A 23,889-nucleotide genomic window follows, 5' to 3' on the forward strand; every position below is an offset into this window, starting at 1 on the left:
TGTAAAAGTGAGAATTGACATTATGACTTACCTCAACATGGTCACAAGTCTTACAGCTCTGAGGAATCCCTGAAGTCAAAAGTAGTTGTTATTTAAAACGGACAATCTCATGTAATAATGAATTAATAAATATTAAACAGACTTGTAATAAAAATGAATGTAAGTGAGCAACAGTCTCAGAATGTACACTCATTATCATACAAACTAATGAATGTTTGTGGAAGCAGGAAACAACATGGTTCTGGTCCATGTTTTGGAGATGTTTGGGGCCTGATTTCTGGTAGATCCCAGGATGAGAGCTTAAAGGTAGAGTCAGCTAAATGATGTTGTACGAGCAGCACCGCAGATATTGTGATGAGCAAGATGCCTGACTTCTCTCTCACACAGTATCTGCCCATGTGCACGGGTTCTCTTCACTCTCCTGTGTGGTAGCCATGGGACCAAAACAGAGAAGTTTAGCATCGCGCTCCAACGCCCTTAGTTGTTGTAGAAATTGACCCACTATGCTGTTTACTTTGTGCATCTACATCATATTGCTGACTCTACCTTTAAGTTTGTTTTGACCAAATAGATCATGATTGTGTTCCTTGCCTGGGACTCAAGAACGCTTTAATCGTATTTTGATTTTAAAACAATTATCAGTTAACACTCACATATCTGGTCTCTGGTGTTCTCAGGTCCAGGCTTGATACAACACTCTCCACCATGGTCTCTGCTGTTGGGAAAGCAGATGGATAGACTGTGATTAAACTAAATACAACTTATAAAGGCTTTATATAGCATACATACAGTCTTCATAAGCAATACAAAGGGTGTATAAAGGGGTGACAGAACAGCTCCTCATGTAGGGTGCATTGCCAAATGTGACATAACACTATGTCAACTTCCATGAAGTCAATACTGATGGTGACATTACAGGTGACATTGCTTATCTTGATGAAAGCCCCTAGAGACGTGAAGTCACCAGGTATCATTTTAACAGGTTCTGATGCCCTCTTGTGGTTAGAGTAACTGACACTACAGTGAGACATAGGAGAGGAAACATCATGTACATCCAACAGAACACATTAAAAAACACACCACCACCACTAATCTAACTGTCTGTAGGTCCAACAGAACACATTAAAACACACCACTACTACTAATCTAACTGTCTGTAGGTCCAACAGAACACATTAAAACACACCACTACTACTAATCTAACTGTCTGTAGGTCCAACAGAACACATTAAAAACACACCACTACTACTAATCTAACTGTCTGTAGGTCCAACAGAACACATTAAAACACACCACCACTACTAATCTAACTGTCTGTAGGTCCAACAGAACACATTAAAACAAACCACTACTACTAATCTAATTGTAGGAATGATTCCAGAGGAAAACACATGATAAAACATTGCTATGACTCACCTTTGAATGTGTTGGTCATCTATCTGACACAGGGTCACTGAGGAGGAGGAAACCCCAAACCCAGGATAGAGGGGTTCAGTGAATGTGGTGTGTTTTGAGCAAAGGTATGTCAGTGTACCAGAGGAGGACACACTATAGAAGGACAAAGTACCAGCTGGCCAGTCCAGATACACTCCAACTCTGTTAGAAACAGGACCAGGGATGGATCTGCTGACTCCAGCATGGTAAAAGTAATATCCACTGTCAGAGCAGAATAAACCCCAGGACTTCCTATTGCCTCCAATCCAACTGTCATCCTCCTCTCCATTCCTCTGCATTCCTTTGTACACCACACCAATGTCAGCCCCGCCACCATCCCCCTCCACCTCCAAGTAATAACGAGATCCAGATAAGCCTTCTCTGCAGAGAACTTGGGGTTGACGGTCAAATCTGTCTGGATGGTCTTCATAATGCTGCTTCTCCTCCACCTGTGTCACCTTCCTGTTCCCCTCAGACAGTATCAGGTTTGGGTTTGCTGTATTTGGGTCCAGGGTGAGATGACAGGCATCTGTAGACAAAAGGAGAGTTTAATCAAACCACATCTTCATATAAAATGTTGTTTTGTAGGTACAGAACAAGTATTGATTAGTTACTATATCACTATGGTTCTGAATATGTAGTTAATTAGGATTGAAGAGACTTACATTTCCTCAGCCCTGATTTCAGCCTGAACTCTCCACCATGATCCACACTGTAGGAGAAACAGGTTATTGACTGACAAAGACCTAATACAGCAGTCAACATTTAAACCATATTGTTGTGTTCTGGTGCACTATCCAAGTTCATTACTAGAGACATACAGGTATTCTATCCTACCTACTGCATACAGAACAGAGTACAATTCCAACAGGATATCAGAGATGCAGAAGAAGAGTATTCATGTGGTGATGATGTATGCTGTGTTGGAGTGCTAAGCCTGCTGGGTAAACGTCTCTGTATTCTACCATCATGTCCTCATGTTACTGAACCTACTACACTACATAGAGACACAACCACTGCTCACACTATTAGGACATCTATTCTGACTTACTTCAGCTTCATCAGTTTATCTGTGGGATCCACCAGAGCAGCTGAAAGCAGTCCCCCTGCAGAGTCTCCTGGGTGATTGTAGCTCAGGTCCAGCTCTTTCAGGTGGGAGGGGGTTTGACCTCAGAGCTGAAGACAGAGCAGCACAGCCCTCCTCTGTGACCAGACAGCCAGACAGCCTACAGAGAGACACAACAGCTGTCTAGGTTGGTGGACTGGTGTCAATCATCTTGTAGGACACCCATATATTTGTCCATGACACAAACATTGTCATGAAACATTTGATTTTCAGAGTATTTGTTTTACTAAGCTCAGTACCGACCTGACTGAAACAGCTGTACATACCCCAGTGTGTGTAGTTTACAGTCTGGATCCTCCAGTCCAGCAGAGGGCAGTGTAACTCAGCTCAGTACCGACCTGACTGAAACAGCTGTACATACCCCAGTGTGTGTAGTTTACAGTCTGGATCCTCCAGTCCAGCAGAGGGCAGTGTAACTCAGCTCAGTACCGACCTGACTGAAACAGCTGTACTTACCCCAGTGTGTGTAGTTTACAGTCTGGATCCTCCAGTCCAGCAGAGGGGGCAGTGTAACTCAGCTCAGTACCAACCTGACTGAAACAGCTATACTTACCCCAGTGTGTGTAGTTTACAGTCTGGATCCTCCAGTCCAGCAGACAGCTGTGTAACTCCTGTGTCCTGCAGGTCATTGTCTCTCAGCTCCAGTTGTTTCAGTTGTGAGTTGGGTGAACTCAGGACTGAGGCCAGATCTGAACAGCAACCCTCTGTCAGACCACACTGACCTAGACTAGAGGACAGAAGAGCACATGATTAACAAATGTTTAAAACATCACATAATAACTCATACTGAAGAAAGTTAACTCACACTAGTGTCTGTATGTTGCAGAGTGGGACTGGTTGGTCCAACACAGAGCAGCTCACTCCTCTGTCTCCCCCAGGTCATTGTAGCTGAGGTCCAGTTCTCTCAGGGGGAGGTTTGGTGTCTGCAGAGCTGAAGCCAGAGTCTCACAGGATTCATATGTGAGTTTACAGCGATCCAGTCTGGAGAGAGGAGATATGTTGATACACTGTTAAATATGCAAAGCTTTAAGAATAATGAGATGCATTAAGACAATAACAGAAGGACACATGATTAACCAATGTCAAAAAAATACTAACTCACTCAAGATATTTAACCTTAGTTTTATATATTTATCACATTTATGTATGTTTCTGCATATTTACCAAGACCTTCAAATAATGTTAAAAACATACAAATACTAACTACATACATAATATATAAACACTCACAGTGGATACTGAAGATATTTAACTCACACTAGTGTCTGTATGTTGCAGAGTGGACTGGTTAGTCCAACACAGAGCAGCTCCACTCCTCTGGTTAGTCCAACACAGAGCACCTTCACTCCTCTGTCTCCCAGGTCATTGTAGCTGAGGTCCAGTTCTCTCAGGGGGGAGTTTGGTGTCTGAAGAGCTGAAGCCAGAGTCTCACAGGATTCATATGTGAGTTTACAGCCAGCCAGTCTGGAGAGAGGAGATCATCTGTTAGATATACAAATCCTTCAGAATAATGATAATGTAACATCAACTCAATAGCAGAACTTACAGTGCTCTCTTGCAGGTTTTCACTACCGGCAGCAACCTCTGATAACCTTCCTCTGATGTGGTGTATGTCTTCAGGTCAAACTCCTCCAGCACCTCCTCTGACATCAGTAACAGGTAGGCCAGGGCTGAACATTGTTGAGGTTCTAGCTCTGTTTCTGAAAGAGTTCCTGATCGCAGGGAGGTTTGCATTTCTTCAACTAGAGAGTTGGCACCAAGTTCATTCAGACAGTGGAACAAGTTGATGATCTTTTCTGGTGAGGATTCCCATTCGATCTTGTCTGAAAGGTACCTGACTGTTCTCTCAACTGTTTCCTCATTGCTCTGTGTTGTACTTCCTGTCTGTGTCAGAAGGCCTCGTAACAGATTCTGATTGGACTCCAGTGAGAGGCCCAGAAGGAAGCGGAGGAACAGGTCCAGGTGTCCATTCTCACTCTTCAAGGCCTGGTCCACTGCTCTCCTGTGTAAGTCAGACAACGGGTCTGACTTCATGTCTCTGTACTGTTGTGTGAAGACATTTTGGAGTAGGGTTGGAGTGGCTGCTTCATCATAGTCATCGTCAGAGGAATCATCATCATCATCACTAGTGACTGCTTTGGGGGAGAAAACATTTTCCTTCTTGTCCAGACATGATTCTAAAGCATGCACTGCTGCTAGAAACTCCTGAATGCTCAGATGCACAAAGCTGTAGACCTTGTCTTGGTTCAGCCCAGATTCTTCTTTAAAGATCTCTGTACACAATGCTGAGTACTCTGATGCCTCTGTGACATCAAGGCCACACTCTCTCAGGTCCTCCTCATAGAAGATCAGGTTGCCCTTCTGCAGCTGTTGGAAAGCCAGCTTTGCCAGTTTCAGGATCATCTCTTTGTCTGACTGAGACAGTTCCTTTGGGTTTGTCTCTGTGGCTTTGTTGTACTTCTTGTTCTTCACAATGATTTGGATGAGCGTGAAGTGTGTGAACATCTGGGTCAGAGTTTTGGGGACTTCATCCTTCCTGCCTCTTTCAGCATCATCTCAAGGGACAGTGGCTGATATCCAACAGAAGACTGGCATGTGGCACATGATGTGGAGGCTCCTTGATGTCTTCATGTGTTTGATGATTTCATTGGCCAGATTCTGATCTGTGATTTTCTTCCTGAAGTACTCCTCCTTCTGGGATCATTGAACCTCGTACCTCTGTCACCTGGTCAACACACTCAGGAGGGATCTGATTGGCTGCTGCAGGCCGTGAGGTTATCCAGAGAGGAGAGCAGAGGGAAGCAGATTCCCCTTGATGAGGTTTGTCAGCAGCAGTCCACTGAGGTTGGCTCGTGACATCACAGCACTTCTCATTGTTTTTGAAGTCTAGAGAAAGTCTTACACTCATCCAGACCATCAAAAATGAAAACAGTTTTGGTTTCACCATCTTCAATGTTGTCAATCTCTTTCAGCTCTGAGAAGTAGTGGGAAAGAAGTTGCATCAGACTGTATTGGTCCTTTTTCAGGTTCAGATCACGGAAAGGAAGAGGAAACATGAAATGAACGTCCTGATTTGCTTTTCCCTCTGCCCAGTCAAGGATGACCTTCTGCACAGAGACTGTTTTTTCCAATGCCAGCGATTCCTTTTGTCAGCAGAGTTCTGATAGGTTTGTCTTGTCCAGGTAAGGCTTGAAGATGTCGTTGCATTTGATTGGTGTCTCTTGTGTGGTTTGTTTCTTGGATGCCATCTCTATCTGTCTCACCTCATGTTCATTATTGACCCCTCCACTTCCACCCTCTGTGATGTAGAGCTCTGTGTAGATGTCCTTTAACAGACTTTGGTTTCCAATTCCTTCAGATATGTGTTGATACTTGTGTTTCAGTTTAGCCTTAAAGTCTTGTTGGACTGTCAGAAGAGTTTGACCTGTAGGAAAACAATGAGAGTTGGGACTCATAAGTTTGTGTGTGTGTGTGTGTGAGTGTGTGTGTGTGTGTGTGAGTGCATGTGTGTGTGTGTGTGTGTGTGTGTGTGTGTGTGTGTGTGAGTGCATGTGTGTGTGTGTGAGTGCATGTGTGTGTGTGTGTGTGTGTGTGTGTGCATGTGTGTGTGTGTGTGCATGTGTGTGTGTGTGTGTGTGTGCGTGTGTGTGTGTGTGTGTGTGTGTGTGTGTGTGTGTGTGTGTGTGTGTGTGTGTGTGTTAGAGGGGCTTTGTTCCGTTCTTTTGTAATATTGTATGAAACACAGTCTTACTTCTTCTGTCCAGAAGGTTGTGTGTGATCTTTAATGCATCCTCACTGTCCAAACTCTCCACTTCCTTATTGTCATCTGGTAATGGTTCCTGGCTGAAAGCAGGTGGCTGATCACTCTTCATTGATAGCAGGCTGGGGGCAGGTGACTCTGCTCTGGGCTTCTGGACACTGAACAAAACAGGGAGGCAGATCACCTCATCAATATCTCATCAGTACCTCATCTACATCATTTCAACAAGTGTATAGCTGAACTCATAGAAATCCTGATGTTTCTTTATAAAGCTACAGTCTGCAATTGGTAAATTGGTTTGTGGACTTTTAAATGAATGATATAGGCCTACATTTGATGTAATTTGTGAACACTTTTCTCTTCATTAGTTTGATATTTTTAAGAGAACTGTATATTTTACAATTAAACTCTTACCTCTTAGAACTGGTGTCTTGAGTCATTTTAGAGGCAGTGGTCCCCTCCTCTCTCTCCCAGAGAGACTCATTTTAGAGGCAGTGGTCTCCTCCTCTCTCTCCCCAGAGAAACTCATTTTAGAGGCAGTGGTCTCCTCCTCTCTCTCCCCAGAGAGACTCATTTTAGAGGCAGTGGTCTCCTCCTCTCTCTCCCCGAGAGACTCATTTTAGAGGCAGTGGTCCCCTCCTCTCTCTCCCCAGAGAGACTCATTTTAGAGGCAGTGGTCTCCTCCTCTCTCTCCCCAGAGAGACTCATTTTAGAGGCAGTGGTCTCCTCCTCTCTCTCCCCAGAGAGACTCATTTTAGAGGCAGTGGTCCCCTCCTCTCTCTCCCCAGAGAGACTCATTTTAGAGGCAGTGGTCCCCTCCTCTCTCTCCCCAGAGAGACTCATTTTAGAGGCAGTGGTCCCCTCCTCTCTCTCCCCAGAGAGACTCATTTTTGAGTCACTGCTCACTTAGCTACACTAAGAAATAACAGAACAGTCAATATTTCCAAACATTAACAATGACAACAATTTTACTGTCTGTGGTCAGAGTTCAAACAGAGACTTCATGTTGCATTTAAACATGCACAGTCCAATATGTTATTAATTTGATTTGGATCCCGATTAGCTGACTCCATAACAACAGCTAGTCTCCCCTGGTTGGATCCCCATTAGCTGACTCCATAACAACAGCTAGTCCACCTGGTTGGATCCCCATTAGCTGACTCCACAACAACAGCTAGTCTACCTGGTTGGATCCCCATTAACTGACTCCATAACAACAGCTAGTCTACCTGGTTGGATCCCCATTAGCTGACTCCATAATAACAGCTAGTCTACCTGGTTGGATCCCCATTAGCTGACTCCATAACAACAGCTAGTCTCCCTGGTTGGATCCCAAGCTGACTCCATAACAACAGCTAGTCTACCTGGTAGGATCCCCATTAGCTGACTCCATAACAACAGCTAGTCTACCTGGTTGGATCCCCATTAGCTGACTCCATAACAACAGCTAGTCTACCATGTTGGATCCCCATTAGCTGACTCCATAACAACAGCTAGTCTACCTGGTTGGATCCCCATTAGCTGACTCCATAACAACAGCTAGTCTACCTGGTTGGATCCCCATTAGCTGACTCCATAACAACAGCTAGTCTACCTGGTTGGATCCCCATTAACTGACTCCATAACACCTGGGGTCCAAACACAACTAAAAGACATTACAGACATCGACTTTACAGTTGACATTGAAAGACGGTAGTAGACATTATAAAACATTTACCAAGTAGACATTACAGCCAGTTAAAATAGCTGACAGGTATTTCTTCCTAACCCTTTAAGAGAATACAGGCTACACACCACTGTTTCTTGTTCTGGTTTAGTAGTAGCCTACAAGGTGACACGCATTGCTTTGTTATGCAGGAAAATGTCCAAAGATGGAAAAAATTTGGTTTGTCTGGCAACTACGTTTGATTGAGCCTAGTTGTAGTCATTAGTGCACACCTTCCCAAACCGTACCAAAACATTTCGCAACAGAAAAGGTTTTGGAACGACAGCGAGAGTTTCTATTGAACAAATGTAGGTAGCTCCCAACCCGTATGGTTTAGTAACCCGTATGGTTTAGTAACCCGTATGGTTTAATAACCCGTATGGTTTAGTAACCCGTATGGTTTAGTAACCCGTATCGTTTAGTAACCCGTATGGTTTAGTAACCCGTATGGTTTAGTAACCCGTATGGTTTAGTAACCCGTATGGTTTAGTAACCCGTGTCGTTTAGTAACCCGTATGGTTTAGTAACCCGTATGGTTTAGTAACCCGTATGGTTTAGTAACCGTATGGTTTAGTAACCCGTATCGTAGTAACCCGTATGGTTTAGTAACCCGTATGGTTGAGTAACCCGTATGGTTTAGTAACCCGTATGGTTTAGTAACCCGTATCGTTTAGTAACCCGTATCGTTTAGTAACCCGTATGGTTTAATAACCCGTATCGTTTAGTAACCCGTATGGTTTAGTAACCCGTATGGTTTAGTAACCCGTATCGTTTAGTAACCCGTATGGTTTAGTAACCCGTATCGTTGAGTAACCCGTATGGTTTAGTAACCCGTATCGTTGAGTAACCCGTATGGTTTAGTAACCCGTATGGTTTAGTAACCCGTATGGTTTAGTAACCCGTATGGTTTAGTAACCCGTATGGTTTAATAACCCGTATCGTTTAGTAACCCGTATGGTTTAGTAACCCGTATCGTTGAGTAACCCGTATGGTTTAGTAACCCGTATGGTTTAGTAACCCGTATGGTTTAGTAACCCGTATGGTTTAGTAACCCGTATGGTTTAGTAACCCGTATGGTTTAGTAACCCGTATGGTTTAGTTTTTATGCCCATAGTTGCATGTGACTTTTACTTGACCAGACGGACTAGTTTCTTTAGCGACAGCTTTACCAAGAAATCCGATGCACGTCTTCCTTCAGGAAGTTAAAGAAATTAAAGTTTTGACCGTCTTGGGGATCATGCGTAATCATGATAATGTGCTGTCAATCGCTTATAACAATAATACCCTACTAGTCTATCACATCATATTGATTAGGCTAACCAATATATTAATCAACATATGCCTAAAATGATTATTCTTGAAAGTTGAAATCAGTGTTGTATAACTTTACAATTCTCGGATGCTTTACCCCCTAAATCAACTCTCTAGAATAGTCTAACTTCTCAAAACACTTTTCTCATATTACATTTTAAATGAACGTTACAAACCTCAAAACATTTTTTCTTCAACCATACTTCCTTATAAATGTACTTCCTATTTCAGTCGTCTGCGGCAGAGGCTGGTGGGAGGAGCTATAGAGGAAGGGCTCATTCTAATGGCTGGAATGGAATTTATGGAATGGAGTTAAACATGTGGTTTCCATATGTTTGATACCGTTCCTCTGATTCCATTCCAGCCATTAGAATGAGCCCCTTCCTCTATAGCTCCTCCCACCAGCATCTGGTCAGCAGGTTCAACACTTGTGGGTTTATATTATATGTTGATATTTATGTCATGTAAAGTCTTCGTACACTTAATGCAAGGCAAGTATTCAGCCCATAAATTCATACTCTCCCGAGTGGCGCAGTGGTCTAAGGCATTTGCGTCATTTGCAAATAAATTCATAAAAAATCCTACAATGTGATTTTCTGGATTTTTTTTTCTCATTTTGTCTGTCATAGTTGACGTGTACCTATGATGAAAATTACAGGCTTCTCTCATCTTTTTAAGTGGGAGAACTTGCACAATTGGTGTCTGACTAAATAATTTTTTCCCCCACTGTATAGTATATATACAAAAGTATGTGGACACCCCTTCAAATGAGTCAATTCGGCTATTTCAGCCACACCCGTTGCTGACAACTTGAAAAAAAAACGTTTCAATGCCCATTGCTGCACGTCACTTTTACTTGGCCTAATTGACGAGACTGACTTTTTTTTCAAAGAAACTAGTTTACCTGATACACGTCTTTTTCCAGTAATTGAAAGAGCGCAAAGCTAATATCACGATCATGTGCAGTCAATCGCCCATACCCTACCTCATAGCCCTGTATCCTATAATATAACATTGATTCATATTGACTAGGCTAATCAATATGATCCAGCGACAATGTAAGTAAGCCTAAAATGATCCATATTGAACGTTGAAACCAGTATTTGAATAAGTTAACAATTCTGCGGATGTCTTACCCCCTAAATCACCTCTCTCTGCGATGGCCTAACTTTTACAAAACACTTTTCTACATAAAATTGTAAAAGAACGCTGCAAACCTCAGAATATTTTTTCTTCGACCGATAGTGTCAATTTTTCCCTCTACTTCCTATTTCAACACAGTGGGCGGGTTCACCACGTATATGTTTATAGTATATATTTATGTAATATAAAGTATTCAGCCCATAAATTCATATTTTATCTAGTAAAAGTTGATTTTTATTTCAGGATTTGATTTAGTGATCTATTGTATAGTGAACAAATTCAGGTAGGTCCCTCTCCGTTTTGGTCCGTTTACTGAAAAGGCCGACACCCACTGCTTGAGTTCTCTTGAGGTGCGGTACCGGTTATCTCAACCTGTACACTGGCTGGCGGGGTTTTCATCAAGACAAATGGTGTGTGCTGATGTATATATATATGTATATGTATATATATAATATAACATTGATTCATATTGACTAGGCTAATCAATATGATCCAGCGACAATTTAAGTAAGCCTAAAATGATCCATATTGAACGTTGAAATCAGTATTTGAATAAGTTAACAATTCTGCGGATGTCTTACCCCTAAATCACCTCTCTCTGCGATCGCCTAACTTTTACAAAACACTTTTCTACATCAAATTGTAAAAGAACGCTACAAACCTCAGAAACATTTTTCTTCGACCGATAGCGTCCATTTCTTTTTCTATTTCCTTATAAATGTACTTCCTATTTCAACACAGTGGGCGGGTTCACCACGTATAGGTTTATAGTATATATGTATGTAATGTAAAGTCTTCATACACTTAATGCAAGTATTCAGCCCATAAATTCATATTTTATCTAGTAAAAGTGGATTTTTATTTCAGGATTTGATTTAGTGATGTTTTGCAGTGTTACCAAGAGGGGGCCCTGTGACAACACCCAGGTTTGGCAGAAGGACGCTAGACGGTCATATCTGTGTGGTAACATGATAGGATGGGTAACCAATGATATACAATGACTCTGCAAACCCCCCAAAAAATTTATTATAATGTATAGCATATGAATTTAAAAATGGACTATTTATAATGTGAAGTTACATTGAATTAATCACACTTATCAAAGACACATTCACACACAGAGATCGACCGAAACACATTCACAGAAACACACACACACACATAAATGCATTCCATTCCTTTTAATTTCAGTTATTGAAAATGTAATTGACAGTGATATTGCACATCAATCAACATTTCTGTGAATGTGCCAGATTTAGCCAGCTAGCTAGTTTTCAACTGTAGTCCCTGGGCAGGTAGATAAACATTTTAATAAATACTAAATACATGTTTTTGCCCTAGCACCAACACATCTGATTCTACTAATCAAAGGCTTGATGATAATTAGTTCATTAGTTGAATCAAGTGTGTTACTTCTAGGGCAAAAACAACTAATGTGATCCTTAGGGATCCCAGAGGAGAGGTTGGAATACACTGACCTAGAGTAATGTGATCCTTAGGGATCCCAGAGGAGAGGTTGGAATACACTGACCTAGAGTAATGTGATCCTTAGGGATCCCAGAGGAGAGGTTGGAATACACTGACCTAGAGTAATGTGATCCTTAGGGATCCCAGAGGAGAGGTTGGAATACACTGACCTAGGGAGTAATGTGATCCTTAGGGATCCCAGAGGAGAGGTTGGAATACACTGATCTAGAGTAATGTGATCCTTAGGGATCCCAGAGGAGAGGTTGGAATACACTGACCTAGAGTAATGTGATCCTTAGGATCCCAGAGGAGAGGTTGGAATACACTGACCTAGAATAATGTGATCCTTAGGGATCCCAGAGGAGAGGTTGGAATACACTGACCTAGGAATAATGTGATCCTTAGGGATCCCAGAGGAGAGGTTGGAATACACTGACCTAGAAATAATGTGATACAAATTAACTCATTATTTATTCATTATCTCACCAATTCTCTCTCACACACACACACACACACACACACACACACACACACACACACACACACACACACACACACACACTAAAGCATATACACAAACACAGACACACACAGAGAGATTAACACACTACAGGATAATAAACACTATATTTCACTTTTACTAAAAATATCATTAAGGTCTATATTTTCATAGTGACTATGTGCGTGGTTGGAGTCACTTCCATTTGAATTCCAGTCCAGTCAGAAAGTTAACCAAATTCCAAATCCAAATTGTCTTCATTGAAAAGCATTGAGGAGAATTGGAATTAGAATGTCAGTCTACTTCCTGAATTGACTGGAACTTAAATGGAATTGACCCCAACCCTGACTATGTATTGGTTTACCAACATTTCTCTATATATTTTTCAATAATAAATTATCACACCCAGGGGCCATTTAAATCAAATTAAATTGTATTGGTCGCATAAACATATTTAGCAGATGTTATTGTGGGTGTACTGAAATGCTTGTGTTCCTAGCTCCAACAGTGCAGTAGTATCTAACAATACACAACAATACACACAAATCTAAAAGTAGAAGAATGGAATTAAGAAATATAGAAATATGTGAAGACACACAGACAGAAGACAGACAGACAGACAGACAGACAGACAGACAGACAGACAGACACACAGACAGACAGACACACAGACACACTCACCTTCCCGTTAACTTTAGACCATGCGTATTCACAGTTTCTAGCGGTTGAAGTATTGCGTTGCAGGAAGGCAAGTAGATTAGTATTTAGTGTAAATGTGGGATATGATGGACACGCTTATTCATAACAATAAAAAGGTTAATAACAAGAAGCAATCATTTGCCGTTAGTAAGAAGATAGAAAATGTATTTCGTTTATCTTTGCGTTTTAAAATAATTAGAAATAGCCATCTATTTCCTAGGCTATTATTTATTTCGTTTCCATGATCATTGCATAATAAATTCCTCACCTTTTCTGTGATGGTTTCATACTCACGAGGTAGCATATAGACCTACAAGGTTACCATTCGGCCCATCTCTCGTTTAATTGGACCCACTTCACAGCAGTAAAGAAACTATTTCAAGTATTTTGCGCTATAATACCAGGGGTCTCATTTATAAACGTTGCCTACACACAAAATATGCCTAAAACATGCATGTTCCAGTTTTCACGCAAATGTTGTCATTTATAAAAACTGAACTTGACCTGAGAATTTGCTGCAAACTTTAGACCATGCGTGCGCACAGGTTCTAGTGGTTGAAGTCTTGCATATTAAGAAGGCAAAAGTAGCCTAGTAGCAACAGTGTATTGAAGTGTGTAGGCTACAAATAAACTGTAGTTTATTTTTATTTTTTCGAGTAGACAATGTTTCAGAATTTGTGGGCAGTGAAGCATATTTAGTTTCGGGAAAAAGTGAATGCAAAACATTACTTCATTCCAACGATCTGTTTACAGGTCCACAACTATTTGCAAGTGTTTTTGTCTTTCAGAAACGGTCAGATAGACCGACAGCAAATGTCACTGTAAAATAAAACATTCTGCCAACACCTCCAAAGACATTTGAAGTTCGCCATGGATATGTTCTTTAGATATACTGTCTAGGCCTAATTCCAAATTGTCCAAAGTATACAGCAAATAAGGGCGTTATTGTCACCATAAAAGATTGATGATGGGTGTATTTCATAACGCTAGTTCATGCAGGCACCGTTTTACAACAGGTCTGATTTATAACTGCAAACATGAATGCGCCAAGTTTATACATCTCAATGCTTTTGTGCACATTTATCAATTTATAAATATTGTGTAGAATCTATCTTGAAATACAACATATAAACGCAATTTTGTTGGTATGCATAGAAAAAGTATGATGTATCAACCAATCCTATGACGCAAACGTAGGAGATCGCCATTGATAAATACCAGTTGTTCTCAGCCTCAGTTCTTGTGTATTACTTTGGCTATTTAGCATTTAGAAACGCCCCTAATTAACCAGATATGGTCAAAATCATCCCTTTAAAGCCCGTGGGGAATGTACAAAGCCTTAAAATGAAATGAAACAACAAAAGCTAAGAAAAAACTTTTCCTAGACTGAAATAGAGGTTAGTGTCAGATATTTAATACAATAAATGTTACGAATTTCAGTAAAAAAAAAGAAAATCACTATCATCATTGCGGGACTTTTATTTTGAAGGAAAATTGCCGAGGTCACGACCTTATTCTTTCTAGGTCTTGTTTATTCATACCGGCGGAACGGAGGTGAAGCGAAGTAGCGGCACCATTGATCTACAATAAGAGGTGGACCCGTTCCTCTACTTCATTATAAATGGACTTCCTGTTTCAACACAGTTGGTGGATTCAACACCCATAGGTTCATCTAAAGTCTTCATCCACTTAATACAAGTATTCAGCCTATAAATTAAGATTCTATCTAGTAAAACTGCAATTACATTTTTGTATTTAATGATTGTATTTAATGAGATGATGTTTTGCAGTGCTACCAGGAGAGGGCAGTGTGACACAACAACCAGGTTTGGCAGAAGGACTCCAGACCAGTGGTTCCCAACCTGTGGTCCTTGGGGGGTGGTGCAGGTGGTCCTCAATTACTTTTAGATTGTAGTATTTTATTATTCAAAAATAATAACAGTTGGGAGTATTAATGGTATTATAATCAATTTTACATTCCTTTTCACAATGCAACTAGTTTATAATAATAATAATAATAATAGACCTTTACAGGCTTTGTTACATTCACATCTATTGATAGAATTTGACCGGCAATATATTTGATGTGAAAAAGAACAGCGACTCCGCGAATGGTGGTCCTCAAGAGCTTTGGACGGTGATTTGATGGTCTCCAGAATGGGAAAGTTTGGGAACCGCTGAGCTAGACAGTCACATCTGTGTGGTAACATGATAGGATGGAAAACCAATGATATACAATGATTCTGCAAACCCAAAACAGACTGATTATAATGTATAGTATATGACGTTACATTGAACTAATCACAGTAATCAGAGACCAACTCACACACACAGATAGACACACACAGTATATACAAAGACACACACACACACACAATACATTCCTAGGTGAAGAAATGTCTTAGTCCACAGACTAGGAGACAGGCCTCAGCGTCTTCAGATTAGGTGAAGAAGTGTCTTAGTCCACAGACTAGGAGACAGGCCTCAGGGTCTTCAGATTAGGTGAAGAAGTGTCTTAGTCCACAGACTAGGAGACAGGCCTCAGTGTCTTCAGATTAGGTTCTATAAGAAAGAGGATGGAGGAGAAGGGAAGAGAGAGATCAGAAAGTATGGAGGAGAAGGGAAGCGAGAGATCAGAAAGTATGGAGGAGAAGGGAGGAGAGAGATCAGAAAGTATGGAGGAGAAGGGAAGAGAGAGATCAGAAAGTATGGAGGAGAAGGGAAGAGAGAGATCAGAAAGTATGGAGGAGAAGGGAAGAGAGAGATCAGAAAGTATGGAGGAGAAGGGAAGAGAGAGGTCAGAAAGTATGGAGGAGAAGGGAAGAGAGAGATCAGAAAGTAGGGAGGAGAAGGGAAGAGAGAGATCAGAAAGTAGGGAGGAGAAGGGAAGAGAGAGATCAGAAAGTATGGAGGAGAAGGGAAGAGAGAGATCAGAAAGTATGGAGGAGAAGGGAAGAGAGAGATCAGAAAGTATGGAGGAGAAGGAAGAGAGAGATCAGAAAGTAGGGAGGAGAAGGAGGAGTTCCACCTGAGATAATGATGTGATGATGGTCCTATGATGTAACTACAATAAGATAACAGTCATTTATTACAGACAGAAACACTAAAACATGCTTCCATTCTGGAAAAACAGTTCCTCTTTGATCTGGGTAGCTGTGTTTTTATTTGACCTATATTTAATCATTACACATATTCAAGGGAGGGAGCAATGAAAACTGTCTTACCTAGATTCACTCAAGTCCTTAACAAGATGGTTTTCATGTTCAACGAGAGCTTTGAGACAAGCTCCCGTCACTTCTGGTCCTTTGGGGATGACTGCTTTCAGTAGTTTTCTCATTCGGTCCTGTTCAGTTGTTTCAGCTGTTATTCTGGAGTGCTCTTCTTCACCAATCATGTTCTTTGACCACAGATCATCTGCTATTGGCATTGAGTTTTTGGTTCGCTGAATTAGTTTAGCCCAGTGTTTCTTCAGAAACTCCTCAGCAGGAATGTCAGGGACTGTTAATGCTGAAGGGGGGTCAATTAAATTAATATGGCTTTAGGGTTAACAGCAGCTGTTTCTACATCTTCCAGTCTCTCCAGTTATCATTCCTCTGATAGTCATTTATTGTATAGAGCTGACTCCAGGGTTGTGGTCAATTCCAATTAAAGTCAGTCAATTTAAAATAAAAAATTTGAAATAATAATTTTTCCTATTAGGTTTATTGAGAAGTCATTGAAAATTGATGCCCTTATTAATGTTTTATCAACAATCTACTCAGAATAATCTAATGTCAAAGTGGGCCTGTCCCCCATACATTCAACATCTGTAAGTCCCTCAGTCAAGTATTGCATTTCAAGCACAGATTCAACTATATACAAAGACCAGGGATCTTTTAGAAAGCCTCATAAAAGAAGGGCAGTGATTGGTAGATGGGTAACAATAACAAATCAGACATTGAATCTCTCTTTAAGCATGGTCAAGTTAATAATTATCCTGTGGGTGATGTATTAAACCACCCAGACACATTAAAGATGCAGTCGTCCTTCTGAACTGAGCTGCAGGGCAGGAAGGAAACTGTTAGTGATGTCACCATGAGTTCATTTATGATATTAAAACAGCTACAGAGGTCAATGTCTGTGATGGGAGAAAACTGAGGATGGATCAACAACATTGTAGTGACTCCACAATAATGACTTAAATGACAGAGTGAAAAGAAGAATACAAAATAGACAGAATAAAAATATTCCAAAACAGAAATACCTTATCGACATAAGTATTCAGACCCTTTGCTATGAGACTTGAAATTGAGCTCAGGTGCATCCTGTTTCCATTGATCATCCTTGAGATGTTTGAACAACTTGATTGGAGTCCACCTGTGGTACATATAATTGATTGGACATGTTTGGGAAGGAACACACCTGTCTATATAAGGTCCCACAGTTGACAGTGCATGTCAGAGCAAAAACCAAGCCATGAGGTCGAAGGAATTGTCCGTAGAGCTCCGAGACAGGATTGTGTCGAGGCCCAGATCTGGGGAAGGGTACCAAACAGTTCTGCAGCATTGAAGGTATCCAAGAACACAGTGGCCTCTATCATTCTTAAATGGAAGAAGTTTAGAACCACCGAAACTCTTCCTAGAGCTGGCCGCCCGGCCAAACTGAGCAATCGGGGGAGAAGGCCTTGGTCAGGGAGGTGACCAAGAACCTGATGGTCACTCTGAAAGAGCTCCAGAGTTCCTCTGTGGAGATGGGAGAACCTTCCAGAAGGACAACCATCTCTGCAGCACTCCACCAATCAGGCCTTTATGGTAGAGTGGCCAGACGGAAGCCACTCCTTAGTAAAAGGCACATGACAGCCCGCTTTGAATTTGCCAAAAGGCACCAAAAGACTCTCAGACCATGAGAAACAAGATTCTCTGGTCTGATGAAACCAAGATTGAACTCTTTGGCCTGAATGCCAAGCGTCACATCTGGAAGAACCCTGGCACCATCCCTACGGTGAAGCATGGTGGTGGCAGCATCATGCTGTGGGATGTTTTTCAGCGGCAGGGACTGGGAGACTAGTCAGGATCGAGGGAAAGATGAATGGAGCAAAGTACAGAGAGATCCTTAATGAAAACCTGCTCCAGAGCGCCAGGACCTCAGACTGGGGCGAAGGTTCACCTTCCAACAGGACAACGACCCTAAGCACACAGCCAAGACAACGCAGGAGTGGCTTCGGGACAAGTCTCTGAATGTCCTTGAGTGGCTCCAGCCAGAGCCCGGACTTGAACCTGATCGAACATCTCTGGAGAGACCTGAAAATAGCTGTGCAGCGACGCTCCCCATCCAACCTGACAGAGCTTGAGAGGATCTGCAGAGAAGAATGGGAGAAACTCCCCAAATACAGGTGTGCCAAGCTTGTAGCATCATGCCCAAGAAGAATTGATGCTGTAATCGCTGCCAAAGGTGCTTCAACAAAGTACTGAGTAAAGGGTCTGAATACTTATGTAAATGTGATATTTCAGGTTTTTTTATATATATATACATTTGCAACAATGTCTAAAAACCTGTTTTTGCTTTGTCATTATCGGGTATTTTGTGTAGATTGATGAGGGGGAAAAAACGATTTTATCAATTTTATAATAAGGCTGTAACGTAACAAAATGTGGAAAAAGTCAAGGGGTCTGAATACTTTCTGAATGCACTGTAACTCTCATGTTTACTTACTTGTTGAATGGGTGGCAGTGATGTATTCATCTGAAAGATAAACAAAATGAGGTTATATCACTCTAAATAGCATCTGTTACAAAAGTACAAAGTTATGATTGACATATGCTCCTACTTTGTGATACCACTTCTTTCCATGCAATCCTCTCATCATCACCGAATAACTCCATCTCAATGTCAACCCCTGTCATTTTCACAACCGCCTTGAAAAATCTTGGTGTGGAGTCTCTATGTATGAGATGAATCTTCTGGAGAGAGATGGAGAGAGCGAGAGAGATTGCTTGCAATGTAAACATATGTTTCCCATGCCAATAAAGCCATTTGAATTGAGAGCCATCGAGCGAGAGAGAGCAATGGATAGAAATGTGACTTAAATGTCAGATTCATGTTCTTAGTCTACTAAAACTGTACCTGTGGATTGATGTAGGTAGAACAGGGAATGTTCAGTCTGAAGAAACTATTCAGTTTGAAGGCCTGCTCTGGTCTTGTGATGAGAACCCTTGAAGACCCTTGAGACTTTTCCTGTTGTTCCACAGCCTGCGAAACGAGGCATGAAATACACAGCCAGTCAATGTATAGTCTTATTCAAACATTATTCAGAAAACTAGCAACAAACTATTATCTTCATGTTATGAGTGTCAACATAAACCGTACCACTGCTTAGTTAAGGTCACCTCTAAAATAATGGTACCTCACCTGTATTTGGCTGGGGTTACTGGGGAACAGGTATAGGCGTGGAATTAGTGTTTGCTTTTTCACTGTCAGATAGAGCATCAGCTCACAGTGGACATCTATGTTCCACGAAAAGATATAGCTCAGTATAACAGAGATAACTGAGAACTTGGGATGGAGAATCTTAGCATGGAATCTGGTGACCTCATGCACTTCCTCAAAAGACACTCCATGTTCCTCTACATGAAAAATCTTCATCTCATTCCTCAGGGAAGGGTTGGTCCCTGAACAACACAATAAAAAGGAGACAGAAAGACAAATATTGTATTATTCAAACAACTAAAACACAAAGAATATGCGGTACCAGATCACAGTAAACTCAAACTCCCAGAATATTCATTCATTCATTCAGGAAGTGAAACTCAGTTACATGGAAATGTCTTTCTGAATACTATGTGAATATGGTTTTACCTAAACAGACAAAGTGTGGCAGATGAACTTCCTCCAGTTCACCTAACTCCATAGTGATGTCCAGCAATGGACCACCTTGTCCGTACTGCATGTCTTTCAGAAGTTGACTGTAGGGTTCCCAGTTCCTGAAGTGATACTTCAGAATGACATCTCTCACACACCCAGCGGATCCCAGACACTGTGCACTCATAACGCCCTTTGGGTGTCCTGTGCCTGAGGGCAACAACAAGATATGGTAGAGAGGGTCAATCGTCAAATGGAGAGGTTGGATTAGAAGCCTATTCCCAAAGGTAATGGGGAAATACACTAGCAAGTGGAATGAAATGTTAAAAGTAGTTATTTTACCTGAACATTGTCACTTCCTGGACAGTGGATGTCAAGGGTTCAATCTGAAGCCAGTGTGTGGAGTCCTGAACAAGGACAAGCATGTCAGTTATACATATGGGGCCAGTTTCCTGGACACAGATTGAGTCTAGTGCTGGACTTAAAGCATGATCAATGGAAGTTTCAATAGAAAGTTATTTAATGTCCAAGACTAGGCTTAATCTTTGTCCGGGAAACTGGCTCATTAAATGAACAAAGTAATTTATCTAATGTATTTATTCAATGTTACATGGAATGCTGGTGATTGATCCAATTAAACTGTCTAATGACAAAATATGACAGAAGTTAAAATCCTGCATTCCTACAAGCAGAACACAGGACTGTCTATATCCCAGTATGAATGGTTGGTCAGTACACACCTGGCTTTCAGACTGTGTTTATATTACTAAAGCAGAACACAGGACTGTCTATATCCCAGTATGAATGGTTGGTCAGTACACACCTGGCTTTCAGACTGTGTTTATATTACTAAAGCAGAACACAGGACTGTCTATATCCCAGTATGAATGGTTGGTCAAGTACACACCTGGCTTTCAGACTGTGTTTATATTACTAAAGCAGAACACAGGACTGTCTATATCCCAGTATGAATGGTTGGTCAGTACACACCTGGCTTTCAGACTGTGTTTATATTACTAAAGCAGAACACAGGACTGTCTATATCCCAGTATGAATGGTTGGTCAGTACACACCTGGCTTTCAGACTGTGTTTATATTACTAAAGCAGAACACAGGACTGTCTATATCCCAGTATGAATGGTTGGTCAGTACACACCTGGCTTTCAGACTGTGCCTGACTCCTGAAGGTATGTAAAAGTGAGAATTGACATTATGACTTACCTCAACATGGTCACAAGTCTTACAGCTCTGAGGAATCCCTGAAGTCAAAAGTAGTTGTTATTTAAAACGGATAATCTCATGTAATAATGAATTAATAAATATTAAACAGACTTGAGACTTAAGTATAAAAAATACTTATTTTCCACCATAATATGCAAATAAATTCATTAAAAATCCTACAATGTGATTTTCTGGATTTTCTATCCTCAATTTGTCTGTCATAGTTGATGTGTACCTATGATGAAAATTACAGGCCTCTCTCATCTTTTTAAGTGGGAGAACTTGCACAATTGGTGGCTGACTAAATACTTTTTTCCCCCACTGTATTTATCACATTTTATGTATGTTTCTGCATATTTACCAAGATGTTCAAATAATGTTAAAAACATACACATACATAATATATAAACACTCACAGTGGATACTGAAGATAGTTAACTCACACTAGTGTCTGTATGTTGCAGAGTGGACTGGTTAGTCCAACACAGAGCCGCTCCACTCCTCTGTCTCCCAGGTCATTGTAGCTGAGGTCCAGTTCTCTCAGGGGGGAGTTTGGTGTCTGCAGAGCTGAGGCCAGAGTCTCACAGGATTTATATGTGAGTTTACAGCCAGACAGTCTGGAGAGAGGAGATATAGTGATATACTGTTAAATATGCAAAGCTTTAAGAATAATGAGATACATTAAGACAATAACAGAAGGACATGATTAACCAATGTCAAAAAATACTAACTCACTCAAGACATTTAACCTTAGTTTGATATATTTATCACATTTTATGTATGTTTCTGCATATTTACCAAGACGTTCAAATAATGTTAAAAACATACACATACTAACTACATACATAATATATAAACACTCACAGTGGATACTGAAGATATTTAACTCACACTAGTGTCTGTATGTTGCAGAGTGCACTGGTTAGTCCAACACAGAGCAGCTTCACTCCTCTGTCTCCCAGGTCATTGTAGCTGAGGTCCAGTTCTCTCAGGGGGGAGTTTGGTGTCTGCAGAGCTGAGGCCAGAGTCTCACAGGATTCATATGTGAGTTTACAGCAATCCAGTCTGGAGAGAGGAGATCATCTGTTAGATATACAAATCCTTCAGAATAATGATACTGTATACATCAACTCAATAGCAGAATTTACAGTGCTCTCTTGCAGGTTTTCACTACCGGCATTAACCTCTGATAACCTTCCTCTGATGTGGTGTATGTCTTCAGGTCAAACTCCTCCAGCACCTCCTCTGACATCAGTAACAGGTAGGCCAGGGCTGAACATTGTTGAGGTTCTAGCTCTGTTTCTGAAAGAGTTCCTGATCGCAGGGAGGTTTGAATTTCTTCAACTAGAGAGTTGGCACCAAGTTCATTCAGACAGTGGAACAAGTTGATGATCCTTCCTGGTGAGGATTCCCTTTTGATCGTGTCTGAAAGGTACCTGACTGTTCTCTCAACTGTTTCCTCATTGCTCTGTGTTGTACTTCCTGTCTGTGTCAGAAGGCCTCGTAACAGATTCTGATTGGACTCCAGTGAGAGACCCAGAAGGAAGCGGAGGAACAGGTCCAGGTGTCCATTCTCACTCTTCAAGGCCTGGTCCACTGCTCTCTGTGTAAGTCAGACAACTGGATTGACTCTCATCTTCATCCTCACTAGTGGTGGGAAAAACATTTTCCTTCTTGTCCAGACATGATTCTAAAGCATGCACTGCTGCTAGAAACTCCTGAATGCTCAGATGCACAAAGCTGTAGACCTTCTCTTGGTTCAGCCCAGATTCTTCTTTAAAGATCTCTGTACACAATGCTGAGTACTCTGATGCCTCTGTGACATCAAGGCCACACTCTCTCAGGTCCTCCTCATAGAAGATCAGGTTGCCCTTCTGTAGCTGTTGGAAAGCCAGCTTTGCCAGTTTCAGGATCATCTCTTTGTCTGACTGAGAATTCCTTTGGGTTTGTCTCTGTGGCTTTGTTGTACTTCTTGTTCTTCAATATTATTTGGATGAGCGTGAAGTGTGTGAACATCTGGGTCAGAGTTTTGGGGACTTCATCCTTCTCTGCCTCTTTCAGCATCATCTCAAGGACAGTGGCTGATATCCAACAGAAGACTGGCATGTGGCACATGATGTGGAGGCTCCTTGATGTCTTCATGTGTTTGATGATTTCATTGGCCAGATTCTGATCTGTGATTTTCTTCCTGAAGTACTCCTCCTTCTGTGGATCATTGAACCCGCGTACCTCTGTCACCTGGTCAACACACTCAGGTGGGATCTGATTGGCTGCTGCAGGCCGTGAGGTTATCCGAGAGGAGAGCAGAGGGAAGCAGATTCCCCTTGATGAGGTTTGTCAGCAGCATCGTCCACTGAGGTTGGCTTCGTGACATCACAGCACCTCTCATTGTTTTTGAAGTCTAGAGGAAGTCGACACTCATCCAGACCATCAAAAATGAAAACAGTTTTGGTTTCACCATCTTCAATGTTGTCAATCTCTTTTCAGCTCTGAGAAGTAGTGGGAAAGAACTTGCATCAGACTGTATTGGTCCTTTTTCAGGTTCAGATCACGGAAAGGAAGAGAAACATGAAATGAACGTCCTGATTTGCTTTTCCCTCTGCCCAGTCAAGGATGACCTTCTGCACAGAGACTGTTTTTCCAATGCCAGCGATTCCTTTTGTCAGCACAGTTCTGATAGGTTTGTC

General features: G+C 41.4%; 1 protein-coding gene and 1 pseudogene across 1 annotated transcript; both read right to left on the minus strand.

Moving 5' to 3' along the window:
* Positions 1–50: 50 nt before the first annotated feature.
* Positions 51–23,408, minus strand: LOC123481349 (annotated as a pseudogene).
* Positions 15,674–20,129, minus strand: LOC123484698 (NACHT, LRR and PYD domains-containing protein 1 homolog). The gene is made up of 7 exons (XM_045215263.1): positions 19,979–20,129; positions 19,532–19,791; positions 19,247–19,372; positions 18,951–19,083; positions 18,836–18,865; positions 16,369–16,651; positions 15,674–15,706 (listed from the first exon to the last, which is right to left on the minus strand). Exons 1-7 carry the CDS (start codon positions 20,067–20,069, stop codon positions 15,700–15,702), a joined length of 930 nt encoding a protein of 309 aa, XP_045071198.1. The 5' UTR covers positions 20,070–20,129; the 3' UTR covers positions 15,674–15,699.
* Positions 23,409–23,889: the final 481 nt, after the last annotated feature.

The sequence above is a fragment of the Coregonus clupeaformis genome, unplaced genomic scaffold (genome assembly GCF_020615455.1).
Source record: "Coregonus clupeaformis isolate EN_2021a unplaced genomic scaffold, ASM2061545v1 scaf0411, whole genome shotgun sequence".
NCBI classification, from domain to species: Eukaryota; Metazoa; Chordata; class Actinopteri; order Salmoniformes; family Salmonidae; genus Coregonus; species Coregonus clupeaformis.

Excerpts from the sequence above, each read along its gene's own strand:
- LOC123484698 (XM_045215263.1), bottom strand. The coding sequence starts at position 20,069 with ATGCAGTACGGACAAGGTGGTCCATTGCTGGACATCACTATGGAGTTA. Across the intron at positions 19,084-19,246 it reads CTACCTACATCAATCCACAG|AAGATTCATCTCATACATAG; the intron begins GTACAGTTTTAG and ends ATCTCTCTCCAG. Across the intron at positions 16,652-18,835 it reads CACTGCCACCCATTCAACAA|CATTAACAGTCCCTGACATT; the intron begins GTAAGTAAACAT and ends ACCCCCCTTCAG.